This window comes from Mesoplodon mirus (genome assembly GCF_964341445.2).
Source record: "Mesoplodon mirus genome assembly, chromosome: 5".
Taxonomy (NCBI): domain Eukaryota; kingdom Metazoa; phylum Chordata; class Mammalia; order Artiodactyla; family Ziphiidae; genus Mesoplodon; species Mesoplodon mirus.
This window is the reverse complement of record NC_138980.1, coordinates 4,086,392-4,101,429: the sequence shown is the minus strand read 5'-3', so window position 1 is coordinate 4,101,429 and position 15,038 is coordinate 4,086,392. Positions and strand designations below refer to the sequence as shown.

Here is a 15,038-nt window from a genome sequence, read left to right as displayed (position 1 = left end):
GGCTTCAGTGAGACACAAAGCAACTTTACAGAAGATGGTGATGGGGGTGAGTCACATGTTTAAACGCACCTTGCTTTAATGCCTGTAGAAAGGGAGCAGCTGGAAAAGCACAAGCTGAAGCTGTAACTCCTGGTCTGATGCCAACCAGCCAGTGGCAGAATCCAGTCAGTGTCACAGAGCTCTAGGAAATTATCAGACCTTTTCTTCCAGTTAACTTCCTGAGGCAAAGTTGCAGACAGCGTATTCTCTTTTGGGGCAGTCAAACCATCCCTACACAACAGTCTAGTGCACTTGAGAACAAGTACCATAGCGTCCACCAAAGCCTATATCCTTTGAAATTTATCAATAAACACTTCCCACCTCACTCCGTTCCCTTGCTCCCCCATCCCTGGCCTCCTTCTGTCTTCAGTTTGCTTGACGACTTTCACGTTTGTGGATTTCCGACTTGCTGAGTTTGGGGAGCTGGAGGGCACCTGTGTGCCTGGCGGCACAGGGCACCTGCCTGGTGTGAGTCGGTGGGGTGTCTGATACAGACATCAGCCTGGCAAAGCACCACACCAAGAACAATGAGGTTCCACTATCTGCAGATCTAGCTCCTCACGTTTGGAACGAAGGGCTTCCCGAGGAGCCTCTGGGTTGACTCCCTTCACATCTCTCATGATGCCTGATGGCTGAGGAGTCCCAGTGCCTGATAGGAGTTGCCATCTGGGTAGGCTGTATTCTTCAGCAAGCCGGAACTAGCAGCCGGGACTGACTCATGGCCAGATTATTAGCTGTGGGCTTCCTTGGCAGTGGGGCAGCAGGCTCTGCCATGCTTCAGCGAAGGGGAAAGTGGGAGCTTACAAGGTTCCCCCTGAGTGAAAGGCAACGGTGTGGGGAGTCGTATTTCTAGTCTGGCTGAACTAACTTCTGTGTGATGGAGCTTATTCCTAGCTGATAGCCCTCAGAGGGTTGAGAAATTAGAAGAAAATGGAATATTTTTATCATAGACTATTTCAAACATTTGTAAAGTTAGAGTATAACAAACCCCATATACCCATCCCTCCCTCCAACAATTACCAACTCTTAGCCAGGAAGATTGAAATTTTTGATACTTTGAAACATGAGGACATCCTCACTAGTTTTCATAAACTGATTTTATCATTAGTTTCTTTGATTGCCCTTTGAAGGGTCTTAAGCAGTCACTCTGATGCTCTATGGTTTATTTTAGCCCCACCTCTTGGACTAGCTGGTAGCAAGTAGTCCATTTCTCATTTTCAGCAGTATTAATGGACTTGGTCTAGTGTGGGCTCAAGGCTGCTCTCCAGACAACAGAAAGTGACTGGAAACCTCCCTTCTCTGCGTAGCTGTGCACCTCCCTGAAGGAACAGAGTTTCCAGCCACTTCTGGAAGTATGTGGTGGAACGTCCACATACTTCCTTTTTTAAAGGAAATCCAGGTGATGGAAGGACTAAGCTTGTTACTACTGAAGTGCAGAGGGGGCAGGCTGAAAAGGATCATGAACATCTCACTGAAATTGCTTCCAGGAGATCTTACTAGGGTGTGGGGTGTGTATCGAGTACACAGTATACACCCACAAGAGCAGAAGAGGAAGAGTACAGCGTCTTAAGGAATAATGGAGGGACGAGGCAGGGAGGTGAAAGGCAGGGTCAAAAGCGGAAGTGATCAGAGCAACACCGAGAGAACAGTGGGCTGGTGGCGACCGCTGGGCTGCAGGCTCAGTCCACCAAGGAGACAGCTCAGGCAGCCACAGGCTTTCCCTTCACACAGCGGGAACACACAGAGCCGAGAGGGAAAGGGCAGGCGCTTAATTTTAAGCTGCTGATTTCTCCTGTCCTGTGCCGTCGGTTTGGAGGGTTATTGGGCCCTTCCCTTTAAAGATCTTTCTCAAGAAGATTAAAGCAGCCATTAACTTGCATGGCTGTTCCCATCCTCCTTAGTCTCCTATCACAGCCTTCTCTTTTGACATTCCAAGTTTTGCTAAACCAGTTGTAAAAGACAGAATTTGCAGGTCTGCTTAGCTCTTGGGAACAGACAACCTTCCAAATACACCTTCCAATCAGGTCCACATTTAACAGCCGCTGCTGGCTCCCCATTCCACAGCAGTCCAGTCAGACCAGAACATGCCTCTGTAAAGTCCCTGTGCCTGGTCTTCCTAAAGCGGTCTGGATTCTAGCTTGAGAGCTGTGTGAGATGTAACTCAGCGATAGGCTTGGAAACCACCAGAGAGACCTGAGGAGCACCAGAAATAAAGCACCTAAAGGAGCACCTAAAGCAGTTCCCTACCTTCCACTACACAAAGTGTTGTAGGATTCAACAAACATTCACACCTTTGACTGTACCTGAGTAACTCTGGAGGTCCAGTGTGTGAAGTCTTGTCAGTTTACTGAAGCTCACATGCGGCCCCTGGCTGCTATGTTCAGGTCATTAGCTAGCAGGCTTGGCCACTCCCAGCCTCCACATCTCGGCATGGTGTTAACATTCTCTAGGCCTATAAGCACAACAACTCAATAAGAGACGGCGTTTGGGCGGGGTCGGGGGGGGTGGGGGAGCACAAAGAGCTAAAGGGCAGGGGAACGAGAAACCAGCTGCAGTACCTGTGATGGAAGGAAGACGCGTGTGGAAAGTCAGAGTTCTTAGAAAAAGAGGTTGGATTTTAAGACTAGGATTCAACCATACTTCCATGATGTGTGGAAAATGAACTACTCCACAGTACAGTCTGCACAGAAAAACTACCATTCAAGTGTGAATTTGTTGTAGTGACAGTGCCATTTCCTGGGCAAGCCTTCTGCAGAGGCTCCCATGAACGGAAAAGCTGCTCATGTGAGAACTGGGAGACGGTGTGGAAACATATACGGAGAACACAAGATGACCTGGGAGGAGGGGAGCCTGAAACTAGAGGAAAAGTTGGGGATTTCTGAAAGTCTCAACACAAATCCTCGTAAATATACAAGATGCAAAAATGAAAATTTAAAAACCAGGAGGCAGGGCTTCCCTGGTGGCGCAGTGGTTAAGAATCCGCCTGCCAATGCAGGGGACACAGGCTCGAGCCCTGGTCTGGGAAGATCCCACATGCCGCGGAGCAACTAAGCCCGTGCGCCACAACTACTGAGCCTGCGCTCTACAGCCCGTGCTCCGCAACAAGCCACCACAGTGAAGAGTAGCACCCGCTCCCCACAACTAGAGAAAGCCCGTGCAGCAACGAAGACCCAACGCAGCCAAAAATAAACAAACAGAAAAACAGGAGGCATGTGTTTACAGGCCAGGTTGAATGATCACCATCTGAGGACATCCTACGTGGCTGCACAAGATGCGGTCGACCAGCTTAAAGGGACTCTTTACGAATGTCTTTTTAAGCGTCAAAAAAACAGGTACTAAATAAAGGCCACAGAATCTAGAGACGTTCGCATAGAATGGTTCACTTTGAGACCACTTCTCGTAGAACATCCTTTAATACCAATTTACTAAATTTCTAGTAAAGCAGTAGCTGCTGGTGCTATTAAGAATATAAATATGGCCCTTACCTTCCGGAAGCTCTTGGTCTATTCATGGAGGCAGATAGGGAATAGATCATAGTATTTTTAAACATGTGTTTGAGGCTTCAGGGAAATTCTAGAAGGAGATCCAAAATTATTTTGATCCATTGCAATGTCACTGGCATAAGTATATATATGATGTCACAGTGTGATTACCTTAAAAGTAAATTCTTGTATACCTTTTTTTTTTTTGTGAGGGGAGGAAGGCATCACAGAATTTTAAATCATACATCTTAGCAACAGGCCACCTTCCTCCCTCGTACGTACACTCTTCCTAGTTTTCAACCCTTTCAGGATTTTTCTGTAGGTTTGAACAAACATTTTCAAAAGGTTTGAATCTATCTTCTTCCAGATTTTGGAAGCAGAAAAGTAACAGTGATAGATAAACTCCTTGGCTTAAGCAAACTCACACCTACTTAGGTTTCCTTCCTTTCCTCTCCAGGTATAGTACTTGCTTGGCCCAATCACTAGAAGCACTTAATACTGGCCTTGTTTAGCCTCCTTTAAGATTTCAGCGAGGAAGGAGGGAGGAGGAGGAAGGATGCCTAAGAAGCAAAGCCTCTACCCCCTGCAGCAATGGGACTGGGTTAAGAAAGGCTGTTTCTAGGCAAAGAAGTTTATTTCCTATTCCTTGGCAACTCAGATAGCCTTCAGGAATCTCAGCCCTGACCATTGCTTAGTCTCAGCAACTGAGCTCCAAAGTCATAATCTGACAAAGTGGTTTTTTCAAGGTGGTCCAAGGCTCCCCAGGGGTTCCCGAGACGCTTTCGTAAGAGGTTATTTGCATTATTCTGTCACAAGTACACAGGTATGCAGAATTTTCCAGGCTACATGTGATATTGTGACAAAATGAGTCCATAAGCAGATGTGAGAATCCTTCTATATTCTATCAAGCCACACGTTTCTTAACACTGGGAGATTTGCAAAAATGTAAAACGATGTCTCTCTTCTTACTAAAATGTGATTTTGTTTTAGATTTTTTCTAAAGTACTTGTATTAACATGAAATGTATTTTGTTGTTTTAAAGGAATTAATATTTAAGAAATTTGTTTTAATTTCGAATACGGTAAGTATGAAGAGATGTAATCCACATAAACCAAAGCGCTCTTTAAACTGTTTTGAGTGTGGCGGGGTCCTGAGATCAAGAGGTCTGGGAAGGGCTGCTCCTGCTGGAGCAGCAGTGCACAGCAGCTGCACAGGATGCATTCATCACCGTTGGGTGGGCCACACGGCTTTCAGCAAAGCCTTCTGTACAACTTGTACGATTTCTCACACACACCTTTCGGGAAAAATCAGATGCCAGATTTATCGTAAAGATAGCAAGGCAAAATTAAAAACCACATTCTCCTTCTCCCTTTCCCCTTATGAAGTGTATGAGGAATTCCATTTCAATCTGGGAGAAAGGCTTCGCAAATCACGAAGTGTGGATACAGCATATGATTCCACTGCCTGCCAACACACGCTGAGGGGCTCTGAGGAACAAAGCAAAACGGCAGCACAATTGTTAACACTGGGAGCACACCTACTGCATGTCACCCACAGAATTATACGTGTGCTTCATGTCTAAGATGAAACCCGCATGTCACTGCCCTCGACACTCGAACCATAACAGTTAAAAGCTTTTCACCAGCACTGATGACTAGGGAAAAAAACCTACCTTTGAAACTTCTGGGTTCATGGAGTCTAAAAGAATATGGTTTGGTTCTGGGATTCACATACCACCATTCCTGAATGAAGCTACTTTAAGTTGAAATTACTAAGTTTGATACTTGATCAAAAACACTGATTTCCTAATTATCTGCACAAACCTGGAGAGGCCCGGGACAGCTTGTAAGGTGGAGTTTCTGAATCCTAATACGTGGTAGGATGGTCAGCTCTTCAAGATCATCTTCAAGGTGGCAACTAAGACTCTGGGCAGATTTGTGGAATCCAGTAACACTGCTCGAAACCAGCACTCCTTTAGCTGTTGTTATGGGGACAAAAGTCACAACCCAGCTCAGACTGTCACAGAAAGCGTTTATTACCACAGAGGAAATTAGGAGACGTTGGAGCCCAGGCAAGGCAGCCTGGGCAGTGCGTGTGATCGGGGCGAGGGAACAGCAGGTGGGGACCCCATCGATCGTGGTTGGGCAGTCTCCAACCAGCAGGTTTGCTCGGCCCAGGAGACACCAGCTGGGCTTGTTTTTGTGGAGCTCGGGGAGGTGAGCCTTGACAAGCAGGCTTTCTCCCCGACAAAACAAAGAACAGCCAGAACCGAGGCAACAGCTGCACAGACACCACCTTAAAATGGAAATCAAATTAAATTAGGCTCATTACATCAGGAACTGCGTTTCACCCGATCATAAAACGAGGGGGAGAAGGGAGCACTGGCCTCTACTAGATAGCCTGTCGTTGAGATAAGAAGCTGTTAAACGTTAAACACTGGCAGGGCCTTTCCCCTTGCTAACACAGGCAGCGTACAATTTCCAAGCCAGCTTTAAAAGCCACTGTTATCTTTGTTATCTGTTATTATTTGGATTTTGAACAAAATTGATGGAGTAGGAGCCAGTAGAGGAATCCTGTTTGATCTGGAAATTCTCTGTGGAGAGTCCAAAAGGCCGAAGAACCAAGTTCCCAAGATCTTTTAGTTTACCTGCAATGTAAAAGCAAAAAGTCCAGTAAATACAGGGAGTCAGCAGAAGCAGGAAGACCCCAGGTGCCTCACTATCTGATTACAAAATAAAAAGAGATTCTCTGCAGTTAAAAAGAAACTCCTGCTTTTAAAATCATGAAACCCTCAGCCCCCAATGTACAGCAGAGCAATCACTTCAGCGCCGTCCACCCTGAGCCATGGCTTGCGTAGAGGAGCACGAGGGAGCCCTGCTGTGACAGCAAAGCTCCTGTCCAGACTGGCCAGAGCCCCCAGGGAACAGGCTCTGGGATGAGCGATGGGCTGCTCTTCCTGGGGCCTGAAGGCCAAGCCTGGCGGAGAGGGCCAAGCACCCCCCGCCCCAAGTCTGTTCTCCATGAAACAGCAGAGCGACTTGCTGAATCTAATTCCACTCTGCGGGTTTCTACTGAACCTGGGTTCAAACTCAAGAGCCTCCTCCTTTTCCAAGTCTCAGCTTCCACACCGAACTCATCATTTCTCAGGAAACGGGAGATCTTGTTCTCTTGCACAGCACCATCACCTCAACAGCCCAGTCTCCCTCCCCAAGTTTCAGCTTCCCTTATTAATCACCAGGTGAGTTCATGTCATAAAGACAAAATGAAGACACACAGTATAACCATGGATTTTTATGCTGATTCTCCATACAAGAGGGCCATGGAGTTTATACAGAAGTTGGAGTTTCCAGGACATCTGAGAGATTTACAGGGATATGTGGGCAACAGGATGGAATATCTGAAGCTAGGAGTGTTTTGGAAAATCTTGGTGAGGATGGGTGAATACGTATTTCGACCATTTCTACACTGTCCTAATTTTTCTTGCAGGTCTGCTTCCAATGGAGATGAGGACGAGGGTAAAAGGGAAAGAAACCCCAGATCATCAGAGGTACAGGCTCCTTCCCACATTGCCCTTGTCAGCAGCTTTGTCCCTCTGAGGTCTCCCACCTTGAAATAAACCCCAGGTAAAGAACTTAAAGGTGCATGGCCTTTAAATGTCAAGGCCTTTTCTAGTAACTCTTGGAAACTTCTGGACTCAGTTTAAGATTTAGCCCCCTGGCAGCTCACCATATTTACAGTAAGTTACCAAAACCCAGACTGACCACTCTCCAGGCAGGCTTCCCAAACTTAAACCTGGAACACATATGCTCAGTGCTGCTGATTAAGGAGAATCACCGGCACAGGCCTTGTCCCTGCGCACAGGTGGCAGCACAGAGAGGCCCAGAGCACTGCTGCAGGTAGATGGATGCATGAACAGGGGATCGCAACAAGCCAAGGAAACGGAGGGCCCCCCCCGCAGGAGAGCGTGAGTTAGCCAGAACTTCGGCAGTCTGTCTTGGGGCTGAGGAGAGAGGAGAGAGGACAGGGAGGAAACAAACATTTAAAGAAGCCCAATAAAATGTCACTGCTGGCACCATTCTTGGCTCTTCTGACAAGGAGTGAGTAAAAAGTAAGGAGCCTCAAGGGCCACTCACGTCACAGTCCCCAGGCCACTGTGGACTGTCGACCAAGCCAGGGGCCACCACCTGGGCTGGAGGGATCACTGCAAGTCCACCTCGACTGCCAGAACAACCATTTGAAGCGCAAATGTACATATGACTTGGTATCTACTAAAGGAGGCACTGGGATCTAAAGAATACAAGTTATTCTTGGCTTCTGAGATGCTCACAGCCTAGTGGGCAGCCAGACACAAGACTGAGGTGAGAGCAGAGTTCGCAGGCCTGTTCAGGGTGTGAGGAAGTCGTTTCGGGAGAGACAAGGCTCTGAAGGACGGGGAGCAGTTAGAGACGGTGGCAAAGCACGGGCACAAGTACTCAAACTGCAGATGGAGAGGGGGCAGGGGGCCTTGCGCAGGCCCGGACTTTGCCTAACTGGCTGGAGGACCTGCCCGCCACGAGGAGCCCTGGACCTTAGCTTGGCTGATTCCGTGCAGTGGCAGCCGTGAACACATGCTTCTCCAGATGCAGGGAGCACAAGTCCCTCCATGCAGAGGTCGAGGGTCCCACGGCTGTCAACAGTCAGTGACGGAGCGGGGCAGGCACAGAGCGGGGGCCCCCGTGACAGTGGCTTTGCTGACACGTCCCTGGCACCAGCCTGCAGTGCGGGCCTCCTCCGCACCACGTCCCCCCTCCTCCCAGGGGCCTGGCGCGGCTCCGCCCACAGCCCGCTCCTGCCCCTCTGCCTCACTGTCCCTCGCAGGCGTTTCCTGCGATAAATCTCGTGTTTCTTTTCTTTTCCTTTTTTTTTAAAATTTATTTTATTTATTTTTGGCTGTGCTTGGTCTTCGTTGCTACGCGTGGGCTTTCTTTAGTTGAGGCAAGTGGGGGCTACTCTTCGTTGCAGCGCACGTGCTTCTCATTGCGGTGGCTTGTCTGTTACGGAGCACAGGCTCTAGCTGCGTGGGCTTCAGTAGTTGTGGCTCACTGGGCTCAGCCGTTGTGGCTCGCGGGCTCTAGAGCACAGGCTCGGTAGTTGTGGCGCACAGGCTTCGTTGCTCTGTGGCTTGTGCGATCTTCCCGGAGCAGGGCTCGAACCCGTGTCCCCTGCACTGGCAGGCAGATTCTTAACCACTGTGCCACCAGGGAGGCCCTCCCTTGTGTTTCTAATCAAATCCTGCCTTCTGTTTCTCCGAGGACCCAGCCTAACACATACGGCATCATTCTTTTTTCCTTTTATTCTCGTATCTCTGCCTTTATAACATCCACAACAGCGTGACTATCATCGCCACAACAGGAGAACAGGAGACGGGAAGTCTGCTTGCTAAATAGACAACGTACATGAAGTCCCCGGAAGGTAGCAGACACGTAAAAAAGACACATGATTAAATAGTCTCCCCCTCAGAGAAGACCTGAGGTTAACCTGACTTGAACTAATTCAACCAACATGTACCAAGTACATGTGTGTGGCGGGGAAGCAAAGATACAGGACACTGTCTTCACACCAGAATAAGCTTAGATATGATGGAAGATAAGACACACACAGAAGCCAGTTCATATGTAGCTGACATATAAAATGCTATGAGAGTCAATAAGAAGAAGATGCCCTCCAGCTTGGGCAGGGAGGAGGGAGATCTGGCAGAGCTTTGTGTGTGAGAGCCTGCATTTCAATCACCACCAAAGGACAGGCAGGACTGCAACCATTTGAGATAGAGGGAGTGGGCAGTGCAGGCAAAAATGGTAGGATCAAATGTATGGAGACAGGCAGGCAAGGGTGGGCAGTGTGTCCAAAGGGCTGAAAGGGAGGTGGGAGGACGCGGCAAAGGCCACTGATGGTTTGAGAACAGCTTTCAGGGTTAATAATGCTATGGGGCAAAGTGAAGAATAAACCACAAGAGGAGAGCCTGGAGGTGGTTCTGACAGAAAGCTGGTGAGACATAACGGGAAAGAGGCCGTTTATTCACTGAACAAACATCTGATGTTCACACTGTCGGGTGAAGAAGCTCTGAAATTAGGGGTATGGAAATAACAGACACAAACTGTATATATAAAATAGATAAGCAACAAGGATATACTGGGAATTATACCCATTATCGTGTAATAACCTCGAATGGTGTATAAACTGCAAAAGTACTGAATCGCTATGCTGTGCACCTGAAACTAACACAATATTGTAAATCAACTACACTTCAATTAAAAAGAGCTCTGAAATTAGTGTAGGGCCAATGGGAACATAAGGAAAGAGAGCACAACACTGAGGTACAACCAACAAGTTTCGGTGTCTGCAAGATTCACCTTTTACTGTTGATGACGGTGGCAGAGAAGCACCTCCAGCAGAGATCATGCTCCTTCCTAGCTCTGTACACCCACCATCTTCCTGCTGCTGTTCAGTCAGGTTGGGCGCTCAGAGACAAGGGCAGGATCGTCTGCCAAACTAGCCTATCTGCCACACTTTCCACGGGCTGCCAAATCCCACCCCTCCCCTGATCTGGGCAGTACTGGGTCCCTTTCTTTCCACTTGTAGCAAATCTGACACCAGGACTCAGCGTGAATGTGTCCGCACGTCCCTAACTGTTAGCATCTCATCTGTAAGAGACCCCACGGCAAAGAGAAGGGTCCAACACTGCTTGTGGTCAGACAAGAACATTCATGACTAGAGGTCAAGGCTTGGCACTGGATCCGGCTCTGATAAATACTAATTTCTGTGTCTCCAAGCAACACTGTATCATAAAACCCAACTGACTCATTACACATAATGTCTCTTCGGAGATGCTGACTGTGCAGTAGTCGGTTTACCATCAGGAGAGCCCGGAAGGCTATTTGTTTTCACCTCCGTAAGATCACTGAGGTTGGGCCCAGTGGAATAGATCCTTTAGGACTTTCTCCTATTAGGAGAACCAAACTGCATCCAAGTGAATCCTGACACTGCATTTCCTCTTATGAGGCAGGAAACTAAGCCATGAAGCTGTGACGCTTGCTCTCCTCTGAGCAAAACACAAATTAAGAGAGCACAGGATAGAGAAAATAAAATTCACACTCAGTTCAGATGCTTACATATTAGTCAGCTCTAGGGTGAAAGGAAGTGGAAAGAAGCCTTACCGAGAACTATCAAAGAGGAGAAGCTACAGGAGCAGCAACTAGGTAACGAAGCAAGAAGCAGGGCATCCAACACCCAGAACCGACATTCCCTACTGAGGGGGTGACAGCGACACGGAACTGGCTGAGAGATTCTCCAGGGGCCAGAGCACACGGCATGGCAAGCGTACAGTCCGTAATGAGTATCAGGCAGGGCAGCAGGAAGAGAAGTGTGAAAAAAGAGCCTGGATTTCCATACCCACATGTCTGGCTTCAGCAGTTTTAAGGGACAGTAACAATCTCAAGGCTCTCTTGTGATATTTGGCAAAAGGCAGCTGATTCTAGGCCCCTCTGTCACTTGCAGAGAGGCACACAACGCGCAGGAAGAGCCAAAAAAGATCTGCTGCGTCCTCACAATGACAATGAACAAGTGACTTCCGGCTCCAAATCTAGCTTTTGAACATGGAACATACAAGGTGGTGTTCTTAATTCAGTTCACAACTACACACTCATTAGGATGCTAATGGCCGGGAGTGAACACCTGAGTAACTGCAGGAATCAGGAGACCAGCAACATGTTCCAAGAAGGTGGAAGGAGGGCACGGTACAAGTGGAAAACCTGGGCCGGAGGCGGAACAAGGCCCCTGTGTGTGCCGAGCAGCTGGGTGCCAGGGAAAGGAAGGTAGGGTTTCTGGGGCAGTGCCTCACCCACGTCTCTTGATCCTTTGGGGGAATCAAAGAGTTTCATGTCACAGCTCTAGGTTTTCCAGGTCAGGACGGCCTCTCGACTGAGGTAGGAAGAGCAGATCCCCCGGAATGGTTGGAACAGAAGCTAATGCTCTGAGCCTCCTGGGGTGCCCGGTCCAGGACATCCTTCCCGCCTCATCACACCACTGACTATACCCTTAAGGCATTCCCTGGCTATGACAGCCACCAGGCTACCTTCCCAGAGAAAAGGACAAAAGGAAACACTCCAGTTACTGACCCCTTTCCTCAAATCTAAAGTCAGCATGATCGTCCCTCTCTGGCAAGGACTGTGGCACTATCAGTGACTGCCACCCTGGGTCTCTACTCCTGCTCTAAGGATGACATTTATAAATGACAGACTAAGAAGAGAGGAGCAAGTATGTTCCACCCATTCATAATTCCAATTAGAATTTTTTTTTCCCAAGAAGGGGGGTATGTAGCTCTTCTTTCTAACAAAAAGGAAGTCAAGTTACAGAGAGAAAAGGAAAAGCAAGTCAAGATTATCGAACAAACTTAAAGACAATCTCATTTTGTTAAATAATCACATAACGTAGTAAATGCCAGTGACAAATGGTGTTAAGCAGTTTTAAAAATCTTTAACTGCCAACCTTCCAGCAGAAGCCATCATTCCCAGAGAAACTTAGCACTCAAAATCGTGCAGTCCACTGCAAAAAGCTTGCTCAGAACTTCTAAGCAAGTGACGTTACTCTGCGCTTCTAGAGGGACCAGCCTCCAAAAATCTCAAAGCACACAAATCAAAGCTGGTTCATCTGTAACAAGGAAGGAAGAACACCAGAAAGCTCTTGTGGGGCTGAGAGAGATTTCTCCCTTTAAGGCTCTCCTACGGGAGGTGACACCCAGAACCAATATTTTATTCATGATCCTTATATTCATTAAGAATATAAAGGAAGGGGCTTCCCTGGTGCAGTGGTTAAGAATCTGCCTGCCAATGCAGGGGACATGGGTTCAAGTCCTGGTCCGGGAAGATCCCACATACCGTGGAGCAACTAAGCCCGTGCGCCAGAACTACTGAGCCTGCGCTCCAGAGCCCGTGAGCCACAACTACTGAGCCCATGTGCCACAACTACTGGAGGCCATGCGCTGAGCCCATGTTCCACAACAAGAGAAGCCACTGCAATGAGAAGCCCACGCGCTGCAATGAAGAGCAGCCCCTGCTCACTGCAACTGGAGAAAACCTGCGTGCAGCAAGGAAGACCCAACGCAGACAAAATAAAAAAAAAAAAGAAAAAAGAAAAAAAGAATATAAAAGAGTCCAGCCATTCAGACTACTGATGTGTAACAACAAACTGACATATTACTTACCAAGCAACTTAAGTTGTTTATGAAGGGAACAACATAAGTAAAAGCCAAAGCCACAAGACAGGAAACATCAGCTCATTAGAATTGAGTGACAAGGACAGATGGAAGTTTTGATTCCATCTGGAACTGACAATGGCAGTAGGATTCAATTTATACTGATCCCTTTATTTTTCCATATTGGTTCAAAACAAATGGACCCAGAGACCAGTGCCTAAGTGTCTTTTCCAAATCCACTGTGCTCATTCACCAAGTCATCTCTTTCAGCATGAAATCCAGCTCAGCTAAATGCAAATTCTTTCCTTCCTTTTTTTGCTAAAATAAAGCATCATTGTGAATAGGTAAGAAAATGCTCTCTTCCCTCTTCTTTGAAGAAAAAGTACCTCCAAAATAACTTTTCTGCTCAAACATGGTGTCAAATTTAATTAAATATGTAAATTAGGGAAAGAGCCAATTTTGGAAAAACTGAGGAAGGCTCCAGAAATCTCCCCAAGTCTGAAGCATCTCCCCTTGGAGTCTGAGTCTATCCAGCAGGGGCCGGAGGGCTTTGGATCAACTAGGTTAGTGGCTTCTTCTCAATCAACTTCGCTATCAGAGTGATCTTTGGGGAAATTTGTCTCATTCTCTGGATACTGATGCCTAAAGGCCATAAATAGCCAGGCCCAATTTATTTTAAATGATTTTCCTTTAGTCCCATGTGATTGCAATTCACAATAGAGATTTAGAAAATATTCATAAGGAAAAATATATAGGAGACCTTAACAGAGAGCTATCAGACAGGTTATATAAGCAGACTATGCTGGGCAGGTTCCTGTCCAGGGACATTTACCCACCTTCGTCAAGCAGGCTGTTCACGAGAGGAACTCTGTAATTCCAACTATAAACATGCTTTGGCAAATACAAGAAGTGACTAAAACATGGGTCAAATGAAACCATTTCCCCGACCCCCCAGCCCACAGTCTTTTCCCCCTTCCTAGTTACTACTAATTCTTGCCCGTGCACGTGTTCTCAAACACTAAAGGGACTCTGAATGCCATTTTCAAAACAAAAGTCCCCTTGGTTTTGACATGGTATTGGTTTGTACTGATTGCATCCTAATGAACTTAAAACCTGAAGGTGGGACTTCCCTGGTGGGGCAGTGGTTAAGAATCCGCCTGCCAATGCAGGGGACACGGGTTCTATCCCTGGTCCAGGAAGATCCCACATGCCACGGAGCAACTAAGCCCATGCGCCACAACTAGTGAGCCCATGTTCCACAACTACTGAAGCCCGGGCGCCTAGAGCCCATGCTCCATAAGAGGGGTCACCGCAATGAGAAGCCCACACACCACAATGAGGAGTAGCCCCAGCTCGCCACAACTAGGGAAAGCGCACGCACAGCAACGAAGACCCAATGCAGCCAAATATAAATAAATAGATAGATAAAAAACACAAAACCCCAAAAACCTGAAGTTGTTTACTCAAATGAAGAAATTCAACTATTTTTATGAAATTCATGATCTGAAATAGAGGTTGGTGGCAGCCCAGGTTGGGAGTTAATTATGTTTGCATTCTTGAAGGGAGGAAAATTTTCCAAAAAAAAAAAAAAAACAAAAAAAAACCCACCCCACAAAATGGAAGTTTAGTTTTTGAAAAGCTGCTATCCACTCTAAACCACACTGCTCCTTCTAGAGTTAAAAATGGCTAAGAACTCACTAGCCCCACAGTACTGGTGCCCACAACAAACAAAGGGTCCCACAGCTATTTCTAACGGCTGTATTCTCCTCTAATGAATAAAAGTACTGATGGCCCCATCCCCGGCTTCCTAGCTATTTATGGTCAAGAGAAGGTAAGGGAAGCAGACTTACCTAACATATCTTCCTTTAGTCTTTCATTACGTTCCTCAATTTGCTTAGGTAACCTCTGAGGGAAAAAGCACCAAAACGTGGGTTGTGAAAATCTTTTGGCTTTATTTTGAATTTGAGAAACATTAAAAACCTCATGTGAAAGTGAGACCAGGTTAAGTACATATACGTGAGCCTATTAAACACAGAGAAGAACAAATGTCTGTCTGCGAGGGAGCTACAGAGACAGGAATTCGGTTTGGTTCAATGCTATATTCCCAGTTCTTAGCAGAGTGGCCCAAGGAGGACCTCAATAAAAACTTGGTGAAACACACACACACACACACACACACACACACAGAGAAAATGTCTGAAAGGATACAAACCAGATGTTTACAGGGGTATGTTTAGGTGGTGGGATTACAGGTGATATTTATAGTATAAATTTTTTTGCTCATTTGT

The 15,038-nt window shown here is 47.0% G+C and overlaps 1 protein-coding gene across 1 annotated transcript in view; it reads right to left on the bottom strand.

Annotated features, from left to right (window-relative positions):
* Window positions 1-5,538: 5,538 nt before the first annotated feature.
* Window positions 5,539-15,038, bottom strand: part of TTC1 (tetratricopeptide repeat domain 1) — a 47,632-nt gene continuing 38,132 nt past the window's right edge. The window contains exons 7-8 of the mRNA XM_082620227.1: window positions 14,601-14,655; window positions 5,539-6,168 (exon numbers count right to left, since the gene is read on the bottom strand). Coding sequence (XP_082476353.1) covers window positions 6,035-6,168; window positions 14,601-14,655 — 189 coding nt within the window. The 3' untranslated portion in view covers window positions 5,539-6,034. The remainder of the gene's footprint in view (window positions 6,169-14,600; window positions 14,656-15,038) is intronic.